The following is a 20984-nucleotide window of genomic DNA, read 5'->3' on the forward strand; positions in this document are numbered from 1 at the left end:
CTAGAGGTAGGGAGGTGAAATGACTGGCCCATGGTCGCACACCAGATGCAAGGCAGAACTGAGTCTGGAATCCAGTCACTCTAGGTCTGAGCTCTCGGTCATCCTGCGCACTGTTTCCCTCAGGCCCACTCATTTCAGGTGGACATTCGATTCTGTTCTCTATTCCTGTGGTTTTCTGCGATTTAACACCACCAGAAACCAACAAATAAAAACCTTGTTTTTAAATTTTTATGCTTATACTTAAATCGAATGCTTATTAGTAATTTGTTATAAGAAGTTAAATAGAAGAACTTCTATTGGTCCTATTAAATAAGAATCTGAAAGGAAATTCTAAGTAATCTAAGATCCAATTTTAAGATTCATTTCAGTAGTTCTTATATTTAGCTAACTGCAAAGAAGATTAATATTAATTCAAAATTAAAAGATGAGAATATTGTGGTAGATGAAAACTTGTATTTTCATAGCTGTGTATTTTAATTTAGTTGTTTCTTCCACCTCAGTTTCCCTGATATTACAGAAGAATTTACAATCTGATCTTTTAAGGAAATAACAGGTAAAAATTGGAAGACCTTACCTGTCCAATAATGAGAGGAACCACAACAGTCATAAAAAGCTGAGAAAAAATCGATGTAAAAGGCACAGTAGAGGACGAGCCAAGCTGTAAAATTAGAAAATAGGAGTTAGAACTACTCTGAATCAATTATTAAATATTACTGTTAATTAAGTAATGTAATAAATTTCATTTCCACAAATTTCTCTCACAGACACCAAATATTTGGTAGATTTCAACAAAGTGAATTACCTCAAATTTTTAAAATTTAAAACAAAATAGACTGTTAGGTATTGTAATATATAATTTTATTAGTAGATTATGGTTGAGAAAAAATTATTTTGCCATTAATTTTTAATCCCTTAAAATTACTTATTATTAAATACATTTCTAAAAAGTAAGTCATTCTATGTCCATACTGTCATATACCATGACATTTCACCTACAATCAAAATGTATGTGATTTTTTATTTCATCTGTTCATAGACACATAAAAGAAACAAGCATGTCTCATTCTCTTACGATGATATCTTATTTTTGTAAATGAAAAACTTCTAACTTTCCTTGTCCTTCAAGTCAAAGACAAAAAATTTCAGAGTCTTCAAAATTTATTCTCGCACAAGGTCTAGTAAATGGGAAATCCTAATGCCTAACTTATTTTACAACTTAAAATTTCAATATCTCTCTCCTAAATTTGTATGTCTTAATATTGTTCCTAACTCCCATTTTCCTTCTCCTTCATTTTTGGTTGTTTCTTCACAAAATTGCAATCTCAGCTTCATAAAGATTCTACTCCCTGTAGGATAGGAGTGTCGAACTAGGTACACAGTTGCACACGCATATTAGTCTCACCATCAGGCATTGCTAAGTCTTCCTGTGAACTGCCTCATCTTTGTTAGTACCTCCTCTTGGCTCTCAGATCTCTCTGACAAACAGCAGCCTGCTTCTCTCTTTCTTGAGTACCGGGTAGCCAGGGTCTCCCAAACCGTCAGTGGTGCTTTCCTTGGCCCTTGGAACTTCCTTTTTGCCCTTATCCTACAGATCCAGTCTCAATTTCATATCGACCTAAGTTCAGTTAACTTAGAAATATCTTTTGGAAAATCATTTTGTGACAGGACATTGGAGATGACTGAGGGCACAGAATGTCAGATAAAGCAAATCAAATATTTAGATAAAGTTAACAGCTCAGAATGAAATGATGTAAGACCAATGTTTTCACTGATTTCTGATTTTTTGCATGAATCATTTACCAAAATCTTTTCTCTATATTGGTGTATTTTATAAAACTGTCACCATCCTCAGTCCCCATATACAAGACACAATGACTTAAGGCGTCTTGCCCACCAGTGGCCCACACCATTTGATATTAGCTTCAACATTGACCCTTGGCTGTCATTTTCACCCCTAAAACTGTAGCTTCAGCCCTTTCCCTCTGGAACAGATATAAAGTGAAAAATGAAGAAAGTCAAGCAGAAAAAATGAAACCGATGAAGGACAGGATTCCTGGAGTGTTGACGGCTACCTGGCTGTTAGCCATTTCTTTTTATGCCAAACTAAATTAGTAAAAGCTAATGATTATACCCTATCTTATAGCAACTATGTCTTTGAAGCACAAGATGCTTAACAAATATATTTTCTCCATAAATATTAGCCTTTCATTTGTTCTTGGAGTAAGAACTGAAATAAAGAAAAACATTTCATGACAAATTGAGGCACCACATGAATAGAAAAATAAATCTTAATGAACCAAGTTTTCAAGTTTAACACCATCCGTCTCAATGCTCTATCCATAAGGTTTACAATGCGTGGAGAGAGGCATGGAATTTAGAGGTATGGTGTTCACATAAGAGTTGACCATTTCTACCTGGACCCTCATGACTCATCTCCTATATCTCTGGCTCCTCCTTCTACCTTAACCTAAATTTATATTTTTAAATTTTTAAATGAATAACATATCAAGCAATATTCCTTCTCTAAGTCCAGTGGAATAAAGAAGAACTAATTTTGACTTTGGCTTTAAAACTATTATGATTGCATTTATTTTTATTAGTGCCTTTTATTAGTTACACATAACAGTGGGGTTCATGTTGACATATTTATAAATGTATATAACATAGTTTTCTCTACTTTGATTCTTAGTACTTCTTTTTTCCCTGCCCTCTTCCCTCTCACTTGGTCTCCTGCTTCTGCTCTACAGATCTCCCTTCTGTTTGCTAGACATCCCCCTTTTTTATTCTTTTTTCTCTCTAGCTTCCCTGTATGACAGAAAATATTCCACACTCAACTTTCTGAGTCTGGTTTATTTCATTTAGCAATGCTATCCAGTTCCATTCTTTCACCAACAAAATTATATAATTCCATTGTTTTTTTTAAAAAATATTTTTAGTTGAATATGGACACAATACCTTTATTTTATTTATTTTTATGTGGTGCTTAGGATGGAACCCAGTGCCTTACACGGGCTAGGCAAGCGCTCTACCACTGAGCCACAAACCCCAGCCCCATTCATTGTTCTTTATGGCTGAGTAGAATTCTATTGTGTGTGTATATATAAATATCTCTCTATATATACACACACACACTCCACGTTTTCTTTATCCCATTAGTTTATTGATGGGCACCTAGGCTGGTCCCATAACATTGATGTGCTTGCACCACCACATAATATATTGATTTTAGTTCTTTTGGTAAGTACCAAGGAGTGGGAGAGCTGAGTCCTATGGTGGTTCCATTCCTAGTCTTTAGAGGAATCACTACTTTCCAAATTAGTTGTACTAATCTCCAGTCCCACCAACAATGTGTAAGTGTACCCCTTTCTCCACATCCTCAGCAGCAGTTATGGTTATTTGCATTCTTCATGATTGTCAGTTTAACTGGGGTGAGATAAAATCTCAGTGTAGTTTGATTTGCACCTCCCTGATTGTTTTAAGCATGCTGAACATTTTTTCATATATTTGTTGGCCATTTGTTTTTCTTCTTTTGAGAAATATTTCTTTAGATACTTTGCCTACTTATTAAGTCATTAGTTTTTAAACTTCTCCATCTATCACATAATAGGCTAATCATGTGCTCAGTGTTCCAAAACTTTATGCTACGAGAAGACAGTGGAACAAGGCAATGGACCGAGGAGGAGGAGGAGGGTGTCCATGACCCCAAGATGCTTCTGACCTCTGACTTACTCGACTGAAAAGACAGGCTGGAGCGGCCCTTCTCTGAGTCACTGTCAGATGAGAGATCAGAGTGAGCCACAGATGAAATTAACAGGGTACCCAAAGCCAGATAAGGGATGGTAGGGGTGTTGGGGAGCAAATCCCTTTGGATGAGTCCCTTAGAAGTGGCTCTGAAAGGACGGAAACCTCAGGACTGAAGTCTAATTTGGCATAAGTCCTTCCTTTTGAATTGGCCACCAGACCTGTCGCTGTGGTCAGAGTGAAGATGCAGAGGTGCCCTTGGGAAGTTTCTGATGCTGTGAAGTGCCCTGGCATCCAGAAGAAAGAAGAGTGAGCATCTGGCTCAGGGCAGCATATGAGAACATGACTAGCAAAGTACGAGACCTGATTATTTTGTATGCAGGGTTGATCTTAATGAAAGCAGAAGGAAATATGCTGCCTAGGATATTTAGTTCTTCATATTTTAATGAGGAACCAGTTGTGGCTTCTATTGTAAAGACCAGTGGGGCTTGGAAGAAGCATCAATAATTTGCAGGTAAAGTCTGCAGGTTCAGAGTCATCTTGTATTAAGCAAGAGCTCTGGGCTTTACTGAACTACCCTGGCAGATTTCAGTATGTCTCCTACCGCCAAGCCAGGCTTTAAGATACAGTGTGTTAAACAAGCAATCCGGTCACTGGCTAATTTCTTACAGGAATGTGGTACTTTAAAGCAGAGGACTCACAAGAAGGTTGGATTCCTGGTTTTCACATCTTATGCTGAGAAGAAATGATTCATGAAAACTCAGTCTGTGGGAATTTAGGACCTGGTGTTCAATCATTTCAGTAGTGACCGTGTGCTGCCCGTTCTCAGGGGATGCTCTCAGCATTGGGATATAACAGTGGACAAAATGTAAAACCCCTCCTCTCTCCAAGGGCTGTTTTTCATAAAAAGTCGAGGTCTACACACATGCCTGCCCATCCCAAGTACACATGAACTTCTCTCTCTGGAATGTCATTTCCCCACTTACAACTGGCAGGTTTTTAATCTTTCCAAGGCTCAGTTTTTAAGAATCTTTTTAAAAAACTTCTCCCAAGATGCTGAATTGCACCTTCCTCTTTTGTGAACCACTGTCCTCTGCATTTCCATTGAACCTCTTGGCATCTTCGGTTGTTCTTGTTTACAAATGGTCTCTCCCTAGAGATGGTATTCTCCTTCAGGTCAGAACACTACTTATTCACAATTTACATCTGGGGCAGTGGTTCTCAAACTCTAGCACATCAGAAACACCCGGAGGGCTAGTTAAAACACAAACACAAATTACATTTGGAAAAATAAGAAGCCAACGATAGCCAAAGAAATCCTTAGTGAGAAAAGTGAAGTAGGAGGCATCACAATACCAGACCTTAAATTATATTAGAGTTATAGTAATAAAAACAGCATGGTATTGGCAACAAATCAGACATGAAGACCAATGGAACAGAATAGAAGACACACACACACACACACACACACACACACAAACCCCAAACAAACAAAAAACCAAACCTCACATAAATACACTTATTTCAAACTAGACAAAGGTGCCATAAACATCATTTGAAAATATAGCCTCTTCAGCAAACGGTGTTGGGAAAACTGGAAATCCATTTGTAGTAAGAGTTTAACTCCTATCTCTCATCCTGCACAAAACTCAAAGTAGATCAAGGACCTATGCATTAGACCAGAGTCCCTGTGCCTCTGAGAAGAAAATGTAGGCCCAGCTCTTCACTGTGTCAGCTTAGGAACTGACTTCTTCAACAAGACTTGTAAAGCACAAGAAGTAAAACCAAGAATCAATAAATGGAACAGTATCAAATTAAAGAGTTTTTTAATAGCAAAGGAAAAAATTAAGAGTGTGAAGAGAGAGCCTAAAGAATGGGAGAAATCTTTGCCATCTGCACCTTAGATAGAGCATTAATCTACAGAATATTCAAAAAACTAAAAAAAAAATTAACATCCAAACAAATACCCCAGTCAATAAATGGGCAAAGGAACTGAACAGATACTTCACAGAAGAAGAAACACAAATGGTCAACAAATATATAAAAAAATGTTCAACGTCTCTAGCAATTGCAGAATGAAAATTATCAAGGATGCAAGTAACAACAAATGTTGGCAAGGATATAGGGGAAAAGGTTCACTCATACACTGCTGGTGGGACTGAAAATTGGTGTAAACACTCTGGAAAGCAGTATGGAGATTCCTTAGAAAACTTGGAATGGAACTACCATTTGACCCAGGTATCCCACTCCTTAGCTATACTCAAAGGACTTAAAATCAGTACACTATAGAACACAGCCACACTGATGTTTATAGCAGCTTAATTTACAATGGATAAAGAAAATGTGAGATATATACACAATGGAATAGTACTCAGCCATCTAGAAGAATGACTTTATGACTTTTGTTGATAAATGGATGGATCTGGAGATCATCATGCTAAGTGAAATAAGCCAATCCCCAAAGACCAAAGGCCAAATGTTCTCTCTAGTATATAACTTCAAACACACAAAAAGGATGCGAAGGGGGAAGAATAAAATTTCAGTGAATTAAAGAAAGGGAAATGAAGGGAAGGAAGGGGGGATAGAAAAAGGAAAGACAGTTGAATGAATCTGATGTAACTTTCCCGTGTCCATATATGAATGCACCAAAGTGAAACTCCACATCTTATGCAGCCACAAAAATAGGATCCTAAATAGAATAAGTTATACTCCATGTATGTATAATTTGTCAAAATATACTCTACTGCCAGGTATATCTAAAAAGAAGGTATAACACCCCCCCCCACACACAAACAGCCTCGCCCCCCCCCCCCTTAATTGTTTCTGATTCAGAAAGCCTAAGGAGAATGATGGGGGAGGGTAGAATGGTGAAAATTTGCATTTCTAATAAAGGTTCCAGGAGGTGGTGCTGTTAAGCTGAGGTTCACACTTTGAGAACCAGTACTCTAGCACACATGGTAGGTACTCAATAAATCTGTTAATTAGCGAATGGCTACAATAAGTAGGTTAAAAAAAAAAAAAGGAGCTTGGCAAGGTTTCCTTTCCATTCTTCCAACTCCATCCAGCTGAGTTACAAAGTTCCACTCAACTCATAGACCTAAGAAAGGATCACACTGGCCTCCCACCCCACTGTGTCCTATAAATACAGCAGCGACATTTTTTGTGCACTTTCATGTGGCAGTCACTGCTTTTCAATGCTAAATGTGTGTCCAACAGTTTGATATTCAGCAATCCCTTGAGGGAAACTAGTTCCTACCCCCATTTTCATATGAGGCAACAGTGACACAACTCAAACAACTTGGCCTGGGTCATGAAAGTTCGAAGAGACAAAGCCAGGATCTAAATCCAGAAATGTAGCTCCAAAGCCCTCTCACTTCATCCTACGGCTCCACTGCGTATTTATTACAGACCACACAGGCACCAGAAATGGGGAAGGGGGCAGAGTGGAAGCCCACACTGGACTCTCCTTTCCTCACCGATGTGAGAATGGCAGGGGAGGGGGGAGGCGAGGGGGTTGGGGGGAGGCATGCAGGAGCACATGCGTCCATCTGCGTCCATGGGTTGGGGAACAGGTTCCTTTCTCAACTGGAGTTCCTGATCTGAATTACAGGAAGCAGGAGATGATGTGAGTGGCTATTTTCTCAACACTGCCAAGGCGGGTAGTGACTGGTAGGGCTGGGGTGGGGTAGATGCCTCACAGAGGAGTTAATGCAGTGCACACAGTGGATGCCGTAGGGCATTAGGGCCTCATTTTCTAACCTGGCAGAGAAGGGCTAAGTGGAAGCAGGACTGACTGCCATCAATCCACTCAATTTAGAAATTATTTCATTTGTAAAGAATCGGGGAGTTGAGTCGGTAAATATTATGGGGCCAAACTAACCAGACTCAGGAAGACAAACGAGTGACAATTTCTGATGAAGAGACGGTGACTGTCTGCAGAATCACACTTATCAACCAGCAGTTAGAAAACAGATGGTGCGTTTTAAATCACTCCTGTAAGTGAGCTGACCTGTAAACTGTCATTAATGCACAGGGTCTTCACTGGCTCTGCTGTGTAATCAGCCTTTTATCTCCAATCAGGGAAATCCATTAGCCACAGGCAACACCACTATTTGTGTCTCTTCTCAGCTATTAAAACATTATTGTATTAAATAATTCACCCTTGATGATTGGCCTTCACTTTCATTAGCATCATATTCAGGGGAAAATAAGAATAGATATTTACAGTTTATACCACAGAATGATGAACATGAAACCTCTCTGGCTAGAAAATCAGGAAGCAGCAGCTTCAGACATAGAGCATTTCCATTCTTCCTACACGGCCAAGAACCCCAGCCCCGGGGGAAGGAGGGAAGGGAGGGACAAGCTGTCTATCCCATCTAACTCTTGCACCTGCTTTCTTCAGACACACTCAGACTCATATCTCCTTCCTGTTCCCAAACCAAGCATTTAGGCAGGAGAAGGGAGAGTCTCGCAAATTTTTCCAGAATTCTGCCTTTCCCCATGAACTATGGTTCTGTCTTTTCTGCATTCCCTGTGCCCCTTCTCTCACAGGGGTACCTGCAAACTAAGTTGACTACTTACAATTGATGAGTCACTTGTATATCAGGTGACGGACTCAATGTGAAAATGATGACAACTTTATCAACTTAGGAAAAATGGTGGTTACATAGTCATAATGATTCAGTTGCTTGCATCAAATTAAAATTGGGCTATTGCATAGAAGGAGTATTTAAGTAGAAGAATTGCTCTTTTTCTAGCTAAATGGTCTATTTTTCTTCTCTGAGAAATCAAGAACAAAATAGGTTTTAATGACCTTTTTAAAGATAAAAAATTATATAGAACATGGCTTCACTTTTGTTTATATGCAAATGTATACTTTCTATTTTATTGAGGTATAACTGATAATATCACATAATTCAAGGTATATGACATGAGGCTTTGATAATATGTAAACCGTGAAATATTCACCCCAGTCAAGCTATTTAACATATCTATCATCTCATCTAGTTTGCTTTTTATTTATTTGGTGAGAATACTTAAGATCTACTGTTAACAAATTTTAATTGTGCAATAAATGATTACTAACTAAAGTAACCAAGCTGAAATGCCACAAGGTGTCTAGAACTTATTCATTTTACAATGGCAATTTTTTTTCTTTAAGTATTTTTATTAGTTATTAATGGACCTTTATTTATTTATTTGCTTATATGTGGTGCTGAGAATCAAACCCAGTGTCTCACACATGCTATGTAAGCACTCTATCACTGAGCCACAACCCCAGCTCTACAATGGCACCTTGGTACCTAGTTCTCCTGCCCCAAACCCTGTACCTCTCTTCTATTAAGTTTCTATGAGTTTGACTTTTTTAGATTGTTCATATTAAGTGAGATCATGCAGCATGCAGTATTTGTCTTTCTGGCTTATTTAATTTAACTTAAAATCCTCCAGCTTTATACGGGTTGTAATTTAATAACACGTAAAATACTAGTTTAAAATGTAAGATGAAAAGATTATCTTCCAATAATTTTGATAGAAACTTTTTTTTCCCCCAGTGCCAGGGGTAGAACTTAGGGCCCAGTGGATACTTAAAATCTCATTCTACCATTGAGCTATGCCCCAGCCCTGATGGAAACTTAATGGTCACGGTCATGGATTCGGGTTACAATAAGCTGTAAATTGGCTTTTTCTAACATAAAGAGGGCAGCTTCCAGGACATGGAGAGCAGAGGCAGATATACACAGAGGCGTCTAGGAACAAATTTTGCTCCCTATTCCCTGACAAAAGGCTTGATCTTGTCAATCTGGAGTTTGTTTTGGGAACCAAAGAGCTTGCTCAATTTACTTCCTCAAATAGAACAAATGCTTACGTTCCTCTAGGAGGGTGCTCAAGGCTTGGTAACCAACAGGTTTGCAGTGGCTCCCATTCTGGCAGGACCCTATGCCCCCCCCCCCCCCGAGCTGGTGCTAGAGGGGGACCAAAGGGCAAGGGAGAAGGAGGCTAAGAGAGAGCTGCCGCCAGCTCATTTTGTGTCTCCACCTCACTCCTGTTAGGTCGCAAGAGTTTCAGGCCAGCAATGAAATTGATATCTCTGGTCACTGGTCCTTAAGAGGGGAGGGAGTTGATCAATGTCACCTCTAATGCGTTTGAAAGTTGCTTAGAAGGCTTCTCCTTGCATTCCCTCCAATTATGGGTCAGTAAGGTGGGGAGCCCTGGCACGAGCATTTATTAAAGTTACCACTGGTTATTGTCCTTCACTAAATTCTGAGAACAACCTCTCTGTGATTTACACATGCAGTAAGAAGACAAACTATTAAGGCCTCCAAGAGGAGAAGATTCATCTTCACTTTCTTTAGGAACAAACACTGGGCAAGAAGCTGAGAAATTGGCTTCTCTAAGGAGCAACTGGGGCAACCAAATGGCCAGCTCCTCTTTGAGTGCTTTATGTTTAATTTTAACATTTTATGTATCTCACACACATGTGACCATCAATTATGCAACCATAATTGAGAACACAGTATAAAAAATAATCCCCGTATTATACATGACATTAATGGCTGTATATATTACTTTTGTTGATGGTGATGCAATTAAAAATTTTTTTTATCACAGTCAGCCAATTACCAGGGAAATAATTGTTGATTATAGATTCAAAGGCCACCCCTGATCTTTCTGACCCAGACCTCTCCCTTCTATGAATTTCTATTAAACTCAGTCTGAATGACAGTTTAACAGTTACTTTTTTCTCTAAATTCTTCCCATATTCTTTATTCCTGTTTACCCACAATAAGCAATAATTATGCCTCATTCTTCTTTGTCTCCCACATTACTTAGATTACAGATGTTTAAGAAACAGTAATTGAATGCTGATAATATATCTTAAAAAGAAACTGTGTCTCCCTGAAGGCAAGCTTTGAGGAATAACCTCGAAGGATCATTCAAGGAGAGGAAGCCCAGGGTAAAAAGGTCTTGTGTTCTTTACCAACTTTACAACTAAAGTTAGTCTCAAGTTATGTAATCTTCTTGGACCTCTGTTTTCTCATACAATGTGAGGATAACACCAACCTTTAAAGGTAGTCAGTTTGTTACATGGGCCTATGCATAAAATACACATAATAGCTACAATAAACATTACCTTTCCCACCCATCCTGGAAAAACAAGGTGTTGTATGCAGTGTTGTGACCATGCAAGTCTACTGGACTTAAGAACTGCTGAAATGGAAACTAACTGAAGAGACAGGCACGTCAGGGGGACGCGGTAGCCTGGAAAGAGGCTGGTGTGTATGCATTGTGTGTATATGTATTGGTGTACGTGTACACATTTGTATGTTTGTATATACGTCTAATTACCACAGTGCCTTATAAATACCTATCTACTTGACTAGGGGCCAAGTTATAAGAGATTGATCGACACAGCAGCATAGCCAGTAGCTAGTGGTGCCCCCATTTACTTAAGGGGTGCTTACATGATACCGAATGGGTAAGCATGTAGGTAAATGCCAAATATCCAAATATCCCCTACGTAGAAAAATGGTGTCACCTATAACTCTGAGGATACTGGCTTTCAATAGTGGTCAAAGTTTGGTTCCTAGTTTCAAGAGGTATTGAAGTTTAATTGACCTTGATGGCTGGGAAGAGCAGAGGTAAGGCTTTCCATAGTACAAGCATTAAGTGTTACTGATCTTCCTGTGTCAAGCATGAACTTATTTGAATAAAATGGTGGTCTGCAAAACTTTGGAGCTTGGGACCATAGCAACATAATCCAATATATGGTTTCCTTCAATCACAATTCTGTGGGATTAGACTGACTTGTTTTTACGGTGTGAACAGTCATCTTTGTGCTTCTTTATCTTAACTTTCAAGGGGAGTAAGATAGAAGTTTAGGCATTGCTTCCTTACATTCCTCTTCTTAGGGTCTGCCTCATGTGGCTGGAAGAAGTTGTGAAGTAGTTACTGTGGAGACTTCAGGGGAACAGGAGCCCATAAGGGGGCCTTCACTCCGCCCGATGAGGGCCCTGGCACTGCTGACCAGAATTAAAACCCAACAGCCTGACTTCACAGCTGAGCTGCTTCACCCAGCACGGGGGCCTCGTCCGCCTAAACATCACACCACACTACTTTTAAGTTTTATAGTCTCTCTCCTTCAATCTTCTCTATTATATGCTGCTGAATAAAGGACATAATAATGGCTGCTAAACATACTGTTAGTGATAAACCACATCAAAGGAAAGGAAAGAGATGCAAGTTTTTAAGTGATGTTAGACATAGCAGAAAATCAGAACTATGCCTATGAAAAAATCTGAAGCAAGCAGGAGATCCCTTGAGAAACATTAGCAGTTTCTACCACCATCCCCTGCTCCTCAAATTAAAATGTTTCTTTCAGCCTGAAATTCATGCAAAAAACCACCTTCTATTTAATGAAATGTTTTGTATTTAATAATCTCCTTTGAAATATGATGATACTGGGATACTTAGAATTTCTACCTTGACTTTTAATTATCTGCGTCCATATCCTAGTGTCTTTTTTTAAACCAAAAGCTCTTTCAGGGAAGGGTCAGTGTTACAGTTTAGACATGTGGTTCCCCCAAAAGCTCATGTGTGAGGCAGTGCAAGAAATTTCAGAGGTGAAGTGATTGGGTTATGATCAGAGCATTAATCCACTTGAATAGATTAACTGGGTGGTAATTGTAAGTAGGTAGGGTGTGGCTAGAGGAGGTGGGTAATTGGAGGAATGCCTTTGGGGTACATATTTTGTCCCTTGTCTAGAGTGTTCATCTCTCTTTGCTTCCTGGTGCCATGTCCCGAGCTGCCTTCCTCCACCATACTCTTCTGCCCTGATGTTATGCCTCACCTTGGGCCCAGAACAATGGAGCAATAGAATCAGCTCTCCTATGGATGAAACTGCTGAAACTGTGAGCTCCAAATAAACTTCCTCCTCTAACTGTTCTTATAAGGTCTTTTGGTCACAGAGGCAAAAAAACAAAAAACAAAACAAACAAAAAAAAAAAAACTAACTAAAATAATCAGTGTCAGATTATCTTTGTAATACTCAAATATGATATAAAATACTAGGTGTTTTGTTTAATAATATTGAAAAAAGTAATTTATTTTTCAGAGCAAATAAAAGACTTTATGAGTATGGCTGTGATCTAACCTCCTAACCATTTATTTGTTTACCGTTTGGATCATTCTAGTCATTAATTACTCAACCATCTTTCTACTGCCCTCCTTCCAGCAAATATTTATTGAATACCTGGCACTGGAGGTAAGGTCATGAATAAGACATGCATGATTCCTAGTCCAATAGAAGCTAAATCTTGTGAACACTTACCACTTATAATATTATTTCATAAGGAAAATGACTAAAAAAATTTCAAGTAGTAAATTTATATGTGCAGTTTTTAATGCTGGACAAGGTCTTAATTAACCCCCAAGACAAATTTCATGGACTGAGGTTTTTGTACTCACAAAACAAATAAAGGCAATGGCTGCCCTTGCCCAAGTCAGATAACAGGTAATGTGTATGTAAATGCTTTGGGCTTTGGGTCTGCTACGGTCTGAATGTTACCATGCCCTACAACAAGTTCACGAGTTGAACCCCCAGCCCACTAAGAGGTAAGCTCTGTGGAGGGGAGTAGGTCCCGACTGCTGCCCTCCTGAATGGGATTAGTATTCCTATAAAGGAGACCCTAGGGAGCCAGGTGGCTCTTTCCATCATACAAGGATACAGCAAGAAGGAGCCATCTATGAACCAAAAGCATGCCTTCGCCATATACAGAATCTGCCTTGATCTTGAAGGATCAAGAATCTGGCTTCAGAAGCACGAGAAATTAATATCTGTTGTTTGTAAAGTCACCCGGTTTATGGTATTTTGTTATAGCAGCCTGAACACACTAAGATAGGATCTTAGGAATAAAAGGTAATATATCAGGAAAAGTTTCATTGTTCTTCCTGTGACTATGATACTCATAGTAGAATCATTTACATATATGATTATAAGATTATAGATTATACATGGTTATAGAATCTTATGGTTTAAAATTCAGACCATCACTAAGGTCTGAAGCGGTAGAACTGTTGCTGCATTTCAGATGAGAGGAACCTGGGTGTGCTTCTTGGAATTATTTTCTGTTTTTCTCTATGAAGTGTGAAATTTAAGTAGCTAACATCTGCATGGTTATAACATGCTTCCACATACATTTACTCACTACTTCTTATCATAATTTTCAATTCACAGAGGTAAAATCTGAGACTAAGAAAGGTAAAGAAGATTATAATCATATAACTGGTATTTACTGAAAATTAAACCAAAATTTTATGCTTTGTCACTTTACTGTGCCACCTCTCTACAAATAGAAAATGACAGAAACAGTTCTTGGAAAGGCCCACAATGACCACTATCTTGTTTAAACCAATAGTTGCTTCTCAAATTTCATTTATTTGAACTATTAGCAGCATTTGAAGTAGTTGATCACTGCCCCCCTTTTGAAATACATTCTCTGCTAGACTTCTGGAATATCAAAATCTCTTGGTGTTCCTTCTAGGCAAATTGGCCATTCCTTGGCCTTCCTTGCTGTTCTCTTGATATAGTAATGCTCTAGGCCTTGAACTCTTTTATCTTCCTTTTCTATTCTCCATTTGCTTCTAGTCTAACTTAAAATCCACCTCAGTGCTGACCTCTCAAAGTGAATATCTCTAGTTCAGACTCCCCTTGGATTCCAGACTCACACTGTCAATTGCTGACCTGAGGTCTCTACCTAGCTGTCTAAAAGGCAGCTCAGTCTGAACACAGTGAATAAAACTCTATAGAGTTTCTTCAACCTGCTCAACCTTACACTCTTGCCTGTCTTAGTAAATAGCAACTAAATTCTGCAATTGCTGTGGCTTGGAGTCTTCCTGACTCCTCTCTCTCATAACCTTCGTTCACTCTCAGTTCTACTTTCAAGTTCTATTTCCAACAACTTCCCACCACATTTATCCAATCACTCTAGTGCAAGCTAATAGTATCTCTTGTTATGATATTAATATATCTATCTAATGGTCTTCCTGCCTCCACACTCATCCCTTTACAATCTATTCTCAACCCAGCATCTAGAATCATCCTTTTAAAAAGTATATGTCAGAACATGCCATTCCCTTGATCAAACGCATGTACTAGCTTCCTGTTAATACAATCCCAGTGAAGTACTTGGACTGGCCATCCTCAGAGTCTTAACATTTGCTCTTGGCTCAGCCTGGATTTCCCACCCCGGGTATCTATATGGCTCCCTCCTTCACTTTCAACAGGTCTGGCCAAATGTCATTTCAAGAGAGACACCTTTCCTGAATCATCCTTTTAAAAGGTATGCCAGAACATGCAGTTCCCTTGATCAAAACCCATTTAATAATATCCCGTTTCTCTCAAATTAAAATTGTAAGTCCTTACAAAGGACTTTGAGGTTCTATATCATTTGGCCCCTCCCATGCCTCTGACATCAGAAGACTCACTCCTTTATCTCTGCCAGGTCTTTGCTCAAATATCCCTTTCACAGAGAGTCAGAACTTGACCATCCTAATTAAAACAGAACCTTCTCCCTGACTCCACGCTGGCATTTCTTTTTTCCCTTCCTTACTTTATTTTCTCTGCAGCACTTAGCATCCACCTTCCACACTGCATTTCCACTTGGCTGTTTCTTTCCATTTTTTGCATGTAACTTCCATGAGAGCAGAGACATCCTTTTTTATCCTCTTTTTGCTCATTGCTATATCGTGGCTCCCAGGAAAGTGCCTGGAGAAGGAAAAACTCAATATAGATGGGGGGATGCAACTCAGTAGTAGACTGCTTGCTAGCATGTGCAAGGTCCTGGGTTCCATTCCTATACTGAAGGGGCGGGGGAGAATTCAATACATAGATAGAACAAGTGATGAATCGGTTTAAACAACTTAAATAAAAATTTATAAAGAATGCACAGAGAGGTTGAGGCTGTGGCTCAGTGGTAGCACGCTTGTCTGACAAGTGTGACACACTGGGTTCCATTCTCAGCACCTCATATCAATAAATAAAATAAAGGTCTACCAACAACTTTAAAAAATATTTTTTAAAATGCACAGAAATAGACTTCAGATAGAAAAAAGTGAGGTTTAATTTTTAAGATGAGTGCTTCTATGCTAATGGAAATGACCCAGAAGAAAGAGAAAATTTGATGATGTAGAAGAAAGAGAAATCTATATGATTTATATCACTAAGTGAGCAAGAAGAGATAGCATTACTAAAGGGACTGGCCTTAGATGAGAGTAAAAACAGTTTATCTATGAAAACAGGAGAGGTGGCAAAGAATATGACTATGAATGAGGGTAGGTGGGAATTTGTCAATTTTCTCTGATTGCTTCTCATTTCCTTATCATTTAATTTCCTTTCAGCATTAGTTGATACAAAAAGAGAGACATTAGAGATTTGAGAGGCAAGGAGAACGTGTGAAATAATTCTCCAAAGTAGAAAAGTGAATGAATTAGGGGAAGGTAGCATGAGTACCATGAGTACAAGTCAGTTGTCATGAATCTGAAATGAGACCAGTGTCATGGTAGTATTTGTGTCAGGGTGTTCAGGTACACATGTGGGAAGAGGTAGAATTGAATTGCAGCAGGCTTAGTACTTTGCCAAGTAAATATTAAGCCCTGGGATGAGCAAGATTGTTGATGGTGCATATAATAAAGGAGTTGTACTGAGGGACCATGGGATCTGGGCTGCCTAAGATGAGATATGAGGGCATCAGGGTGAGGGTAGGCAGGGATGGGTCAAGGAATTATAAAGGTGACAAGGTAAATAAGCTCACCATTCCAGTGAGTCTGAAGAATTTCTGACTTGAAGAGTAAGTCATGAATGAATACAGGACAGAGAGGATATTTGAAAATAGGATTATAGAGGAATGAAGCTTATCAGCAGTAGCAAAGTCAAGGGACTGACTATTGGGACAGTTGTCTGAGATGAAGTAGAAGTTAACCTTTTTGGAGAAGAGAACTCAGACGCCAGAGTACAGGAGGTCATATATGTGAAGACTGAAAACACCAAGTACTGGTGCACTGTTAAGAAGAAAACAATGGAGGATGCTAACACCTTTTTAGACTGATAAAAAATGAACTGGGTATTACTGATAACTACAACAAGGAGGGGAAACAGATGGAACTGATGTATTGGCATAGCATTCACACACACACACACACACACACACACACACACACACACACACAAATTGAATACAGGGGTGCTTTGCAATTGAATTTCATCCCCAGCCCTTTTTAAAAGTTTTGAGCCAGGGTTACCTCAAACTTGTGATCTTCCTGCCTCAGCCTCCCAGGTAGCTAGGATTACAGGTCTGCACCACTACACCAGGTATACTGGCATAACGTACAAAGGAAGCAGAGGATTTTATGCAGAAGGTATGGGAAGTGACCTGGAATTTGTGGTGAGGCACAAGGAAGACACCATACCCCACTTCAAGACTCAGTGACAGGAAACATGCTTGAGGCAGAAACATAAATCGGAGACACACTTCAGTTGGAGCAAGAAAGGGAAGGAGATATTCTGAGAAGAGGTTAATAATACAGGGACCTGAGATTCCATCAGTAAATACTGCCTTTCATGGCAACTAGGCCTGAATATGAGAAATGTCCATTTTCAAGATATGATAAAATAATACAATCTTCAGGGGTTGTATTAGATTCTTGGACTTCTGTAACAAAGCCCATAAGCTGGGAAGCATAAAACAACAGAAATGTATTTTCTCACAGCTCTGGGAGTTTGAAGTCTGAAACTGAGCAGAAGCATGCCACCTCTGAAGTCTGTGCAGGAGCCCTCCACCACCTCTGAATTCTGAGGCTTGCTAAGCAGTCCTGCCTTCACTGCCACATGAAGTTGTCCCTCTGTGTTTGCCTCCTCATGTGACACTGGTCATATTGGATTAAGGGCCTATCCTACTGCAATATGACCTCATCTTGGCTAATTACATCCTGCAACGTCTCTCATTTTCAAAAGAAGCCACATTGCGACTTATTGGAATTTAGGACTTTAATGTATTCTTTTGGGGCAACAATTCAACTCATAATAGCGGTGCAGAGAAAAAAACAGTATACCTTTTATGCACATGTTTGTATTTTAGGGTGGCCCCCATGTTTAAGAAATTCATGGTTTATAAAATTCACAATGACCTAACCAGAAAAAAAAAGTATGTACTGTGCATGTGATTTAAAGTCATATAACCTATTAAATACCTATTAATGTGCAATGATGTTCCTAAACCTACTGGGAGAGTCCAGTTGGCTCAGAAGGGAAGTATTCAACTTTTAAGTTGAGGGAGGGTCTTGGAGTTTCTTTCACTATTCTTATAGCTCTATTGGTTTAAAATGTTGAACTACAGCTCACAAGCTGATGGGTCTGAGTTGGAAAGCTTGTAGTAATGTGATGCCACAACAGTAATCAGCTGAGAACATCTGTTATGGCAGGGAGTTGGGAAGGAGAGGGAGAAAGGTGCTCGTTTGGTTACTTCAACCACCAGCTGAAACAGGGTATCAGAGATTCCAGGCTCTGAAACACTTAAAAATATTACCCCAGGGTTCAATCACCTGTTGTGGCTGTAACTTGTGACCTGCTCTTAAATGAATCTCAAGGGTAAGAAATGCCATTCACCTGCAGTGCAGAACATCTAGGCTCTGCAGTCATTTATTGTGCATGTGCTACATACGCAGCTCTGTCTTAGTCCCTTGATGCTCAGTCAGGTCTGTATCCTGCACCCACTGAGAGCAGCTCCAGGAAAACTGGAGTCACTATCAATCACTTTAGTTTTATTAATGAGAAAATAAAGAGCACCATATTTTTGACCTCTGTCACAGGTCATTGACTCAAGTCTTGGTCAAATAAAAGCACCACAGATGGATATCTGCAGGTCCTCACTTCTAGTTTGAGCAAGTAGGTAAGCACATGTCTTTTCTTCCAAATTAATGCAAATATCCACTTTAGGTTTAATTTGACTCACTGCAAATTCTAAACTGGTGGAGTCTAAAATAATGAGGTTTGTTCTGCTGTGGGAAGTGATCTGATTACTTGACTCTTCTTACCTTCTCAGATTGGAGCCGGCATTTCAGGAGGGAGGGTGAGGCTGTGGCTTATTACTTGAAGGTAATGTCTTTCATGAAAGATGCAGAATCCAACTGTTTAGTAGGATATCCCTCTCTATTTCCCACACAGCTGGTAAGAAATGAAGTCCCTCACTCTATTACTCTAATTGAATTCCAACTTGGGTAATTACACTATAATTAAATAAATTCTCCCCATAGTTTCAATTCACTGACAAATAGTGCTAGTCAAACAGCTCTATTTCACTCCCAGAAACACATCCCCACTACATTTCAGTGATAAGTGGAGTGATTTATATTTGGAAGATGTGTGTATGGAAAAAATGCACAGTTCATAAAATATTTTAGGTATCATTCATGATTACATATGCTTTGCTCAGCATGAGATAACATTAATTTCTATTATAATCTTTCATCTAATTTCTCATATGCTTAGTGCCAAAAGAAATAAGACAGTTAATTAGCATTCCTTATTTTCTGTACAATTCTTATGGAGTTAACCAGTGGCTTGTATCTACTTTTATTTCTACTATTATTATTATTTTTTTAATTTCGAAAGCACATTTCATTACCTTTGGAAGACAAATGGAGAAGGTGTTACTGTTTCCCATTCTACAGATGAAGAAAATCAAGGCAACCCCCCCACAGGGTGAGGAGCCTAGGTGATACCAGTACCAGCCTTGGAACCTCAGCTTCCTCCGAGGCCCTGGCCCACGGTTCTTTTCTGTCAAACATTGGGTCACTATCAATCACTTTAGTTTTATTAATGAGAAAATAAAGAGCAGCATATTTTTGACCTCTGTCACAGGTCATTAATTTGCAGAAATGAATGATTTAGTCAGGAGGCCTAATAACTGGGACCAAAGCTGTCCTTGGGTTTCAAGATTACGGAGCTCTTTGTATCGGCATGTAACCCTGGATCCAGCTCCACTGGAGGAACAGTTCAAGTTCTGACGTAAAATGGTGCAGAATTCAACCTTCAATTTTATTCTAAGAATCTCTCTTAAAGGATTGTAGGCGGCTTTCATGAGAGATATTAAAGACAACATCAAAATACTCACAAACAGCAGCAGTAACAGGGGGGTGATAACGATGCCCTGAAAGAAATAAAAGAGATAATGATCATTTATTGGTTGGCAAGAAAGAAAGACACTTTCTTTGCTAATTTAAATCTGGACATAAGGAAATGCTATCCTTGTCTCTAATAAAATCTGGGAGATAAAGAAGAAGGAGGCCCCAATTCTGGCTCTCCTACCACCATGGATCGGCATCTCCATTAGATTAGATTATTTGTATTTTGGCATATCTGAAGGCACAGGTTTTAAAACAAGTCACTTTGATTCTTACTTTAGTTTCTTACAGAGTGGCTCTACTTTTAGGTCTTGTAAATGAATGTATCTCCTGCTATTCTTATCAGTTTTCAGAGGTATGAAGTTGATGTGTTGGGTGAGTTTGGCTACTATACTAAATTACTTGTTTATGGTAAACAATAACAATTACCTACTTCACAGTTAAATATAAGTCAATTGATTATGTTAAGTGATATAATACCTGCAGGTAATTGAGCCTGTAGAAGCACATACATGTGTGAAATGCAGCTGTGTTTGAAATATCATGAGGTCCTGTTGTTTTCAAAGGGAGAAGTGTTGTTCTAAAAGAAAGTGTGAAATTTTGCCAAGATATAAAAGAACATATTCAAGTGCAAAATTTGATTTTGTACCACAAATTGAATAAAGTTTGAGAAGAATGAAAAAAAAAAAAAGAATACAACCACCAATCTTCCTTAAACTTGCTTTGCTCTTTTAAACTTAAGTTCCTTTCCACACCATGGAAGCTGGTGGCTGGCATGCTTGCTCACTCCAAGGCTTTCAACTCTAACTTGGATAAAGTGCCCCTTTTCAGAGAAGACAGGTGGTTTAGTCCCAGTTGGGGTCCTCTCCTGAGCAAAGACCACGTCAGCTGTGATGAATGAGATGTCGTGATTTTGTAATGTGAACTGATCTCCCCTAGGAAATGAGCTGGGATCTCAAAACTCATTTCACTTGATTAGACTCCATGTCTCCATGGTGGAAGGCAAGTCTTTCATCTAATTCAGCCACACAGGACCACCTCGGTCCCTCGGCCTCCCCGAGGCA

The 20984-nt window shown here is 39.1% G+C and overlaps 1 protein-coding gene across 1 annotated transcript in view; it reads right to left on the reverse strand.

Moving 5' to 3' along the window:
• The window catches only part of Slc10a7 (solute carrier family 10 member 7), a 253890-nt gene that overhangs the window by 49565 nt on the left and 183341 nt on the right, over positions 1–20984 (reverse strand). Inside the window, exons 6-7 of the mRNA XM_026392715.2 lie at positions 19911–19946; positions 575–658 (exon numbers count right to left, since the gene is read on the reverse strand). Of these exons, the coding sequence (XP_026248500.1) occupies positions 575–658; positions 19911–19946 (120 nt within the window). The remainder of the gene's footprint in view (positions 1–574; positions 659–19910; positions 19947–20984) is intronic.

The sequence above is a fragment of the Urocitellus parryii genome, chromosome 10 (assembly GCF_045843805.1).
Source record: "Urocitellus parryii isolate mUroPar1 chromosome 10, mUroPar1.hap1, whole genome shotgun sequence".
In the NCBI taxonomy this organism is placed as follows: Eukaryota; Metazoa; Chordata; class Mammalia; order Rodentia; family Sciuridae; genus Urocitellus; species Urocitellus parryii.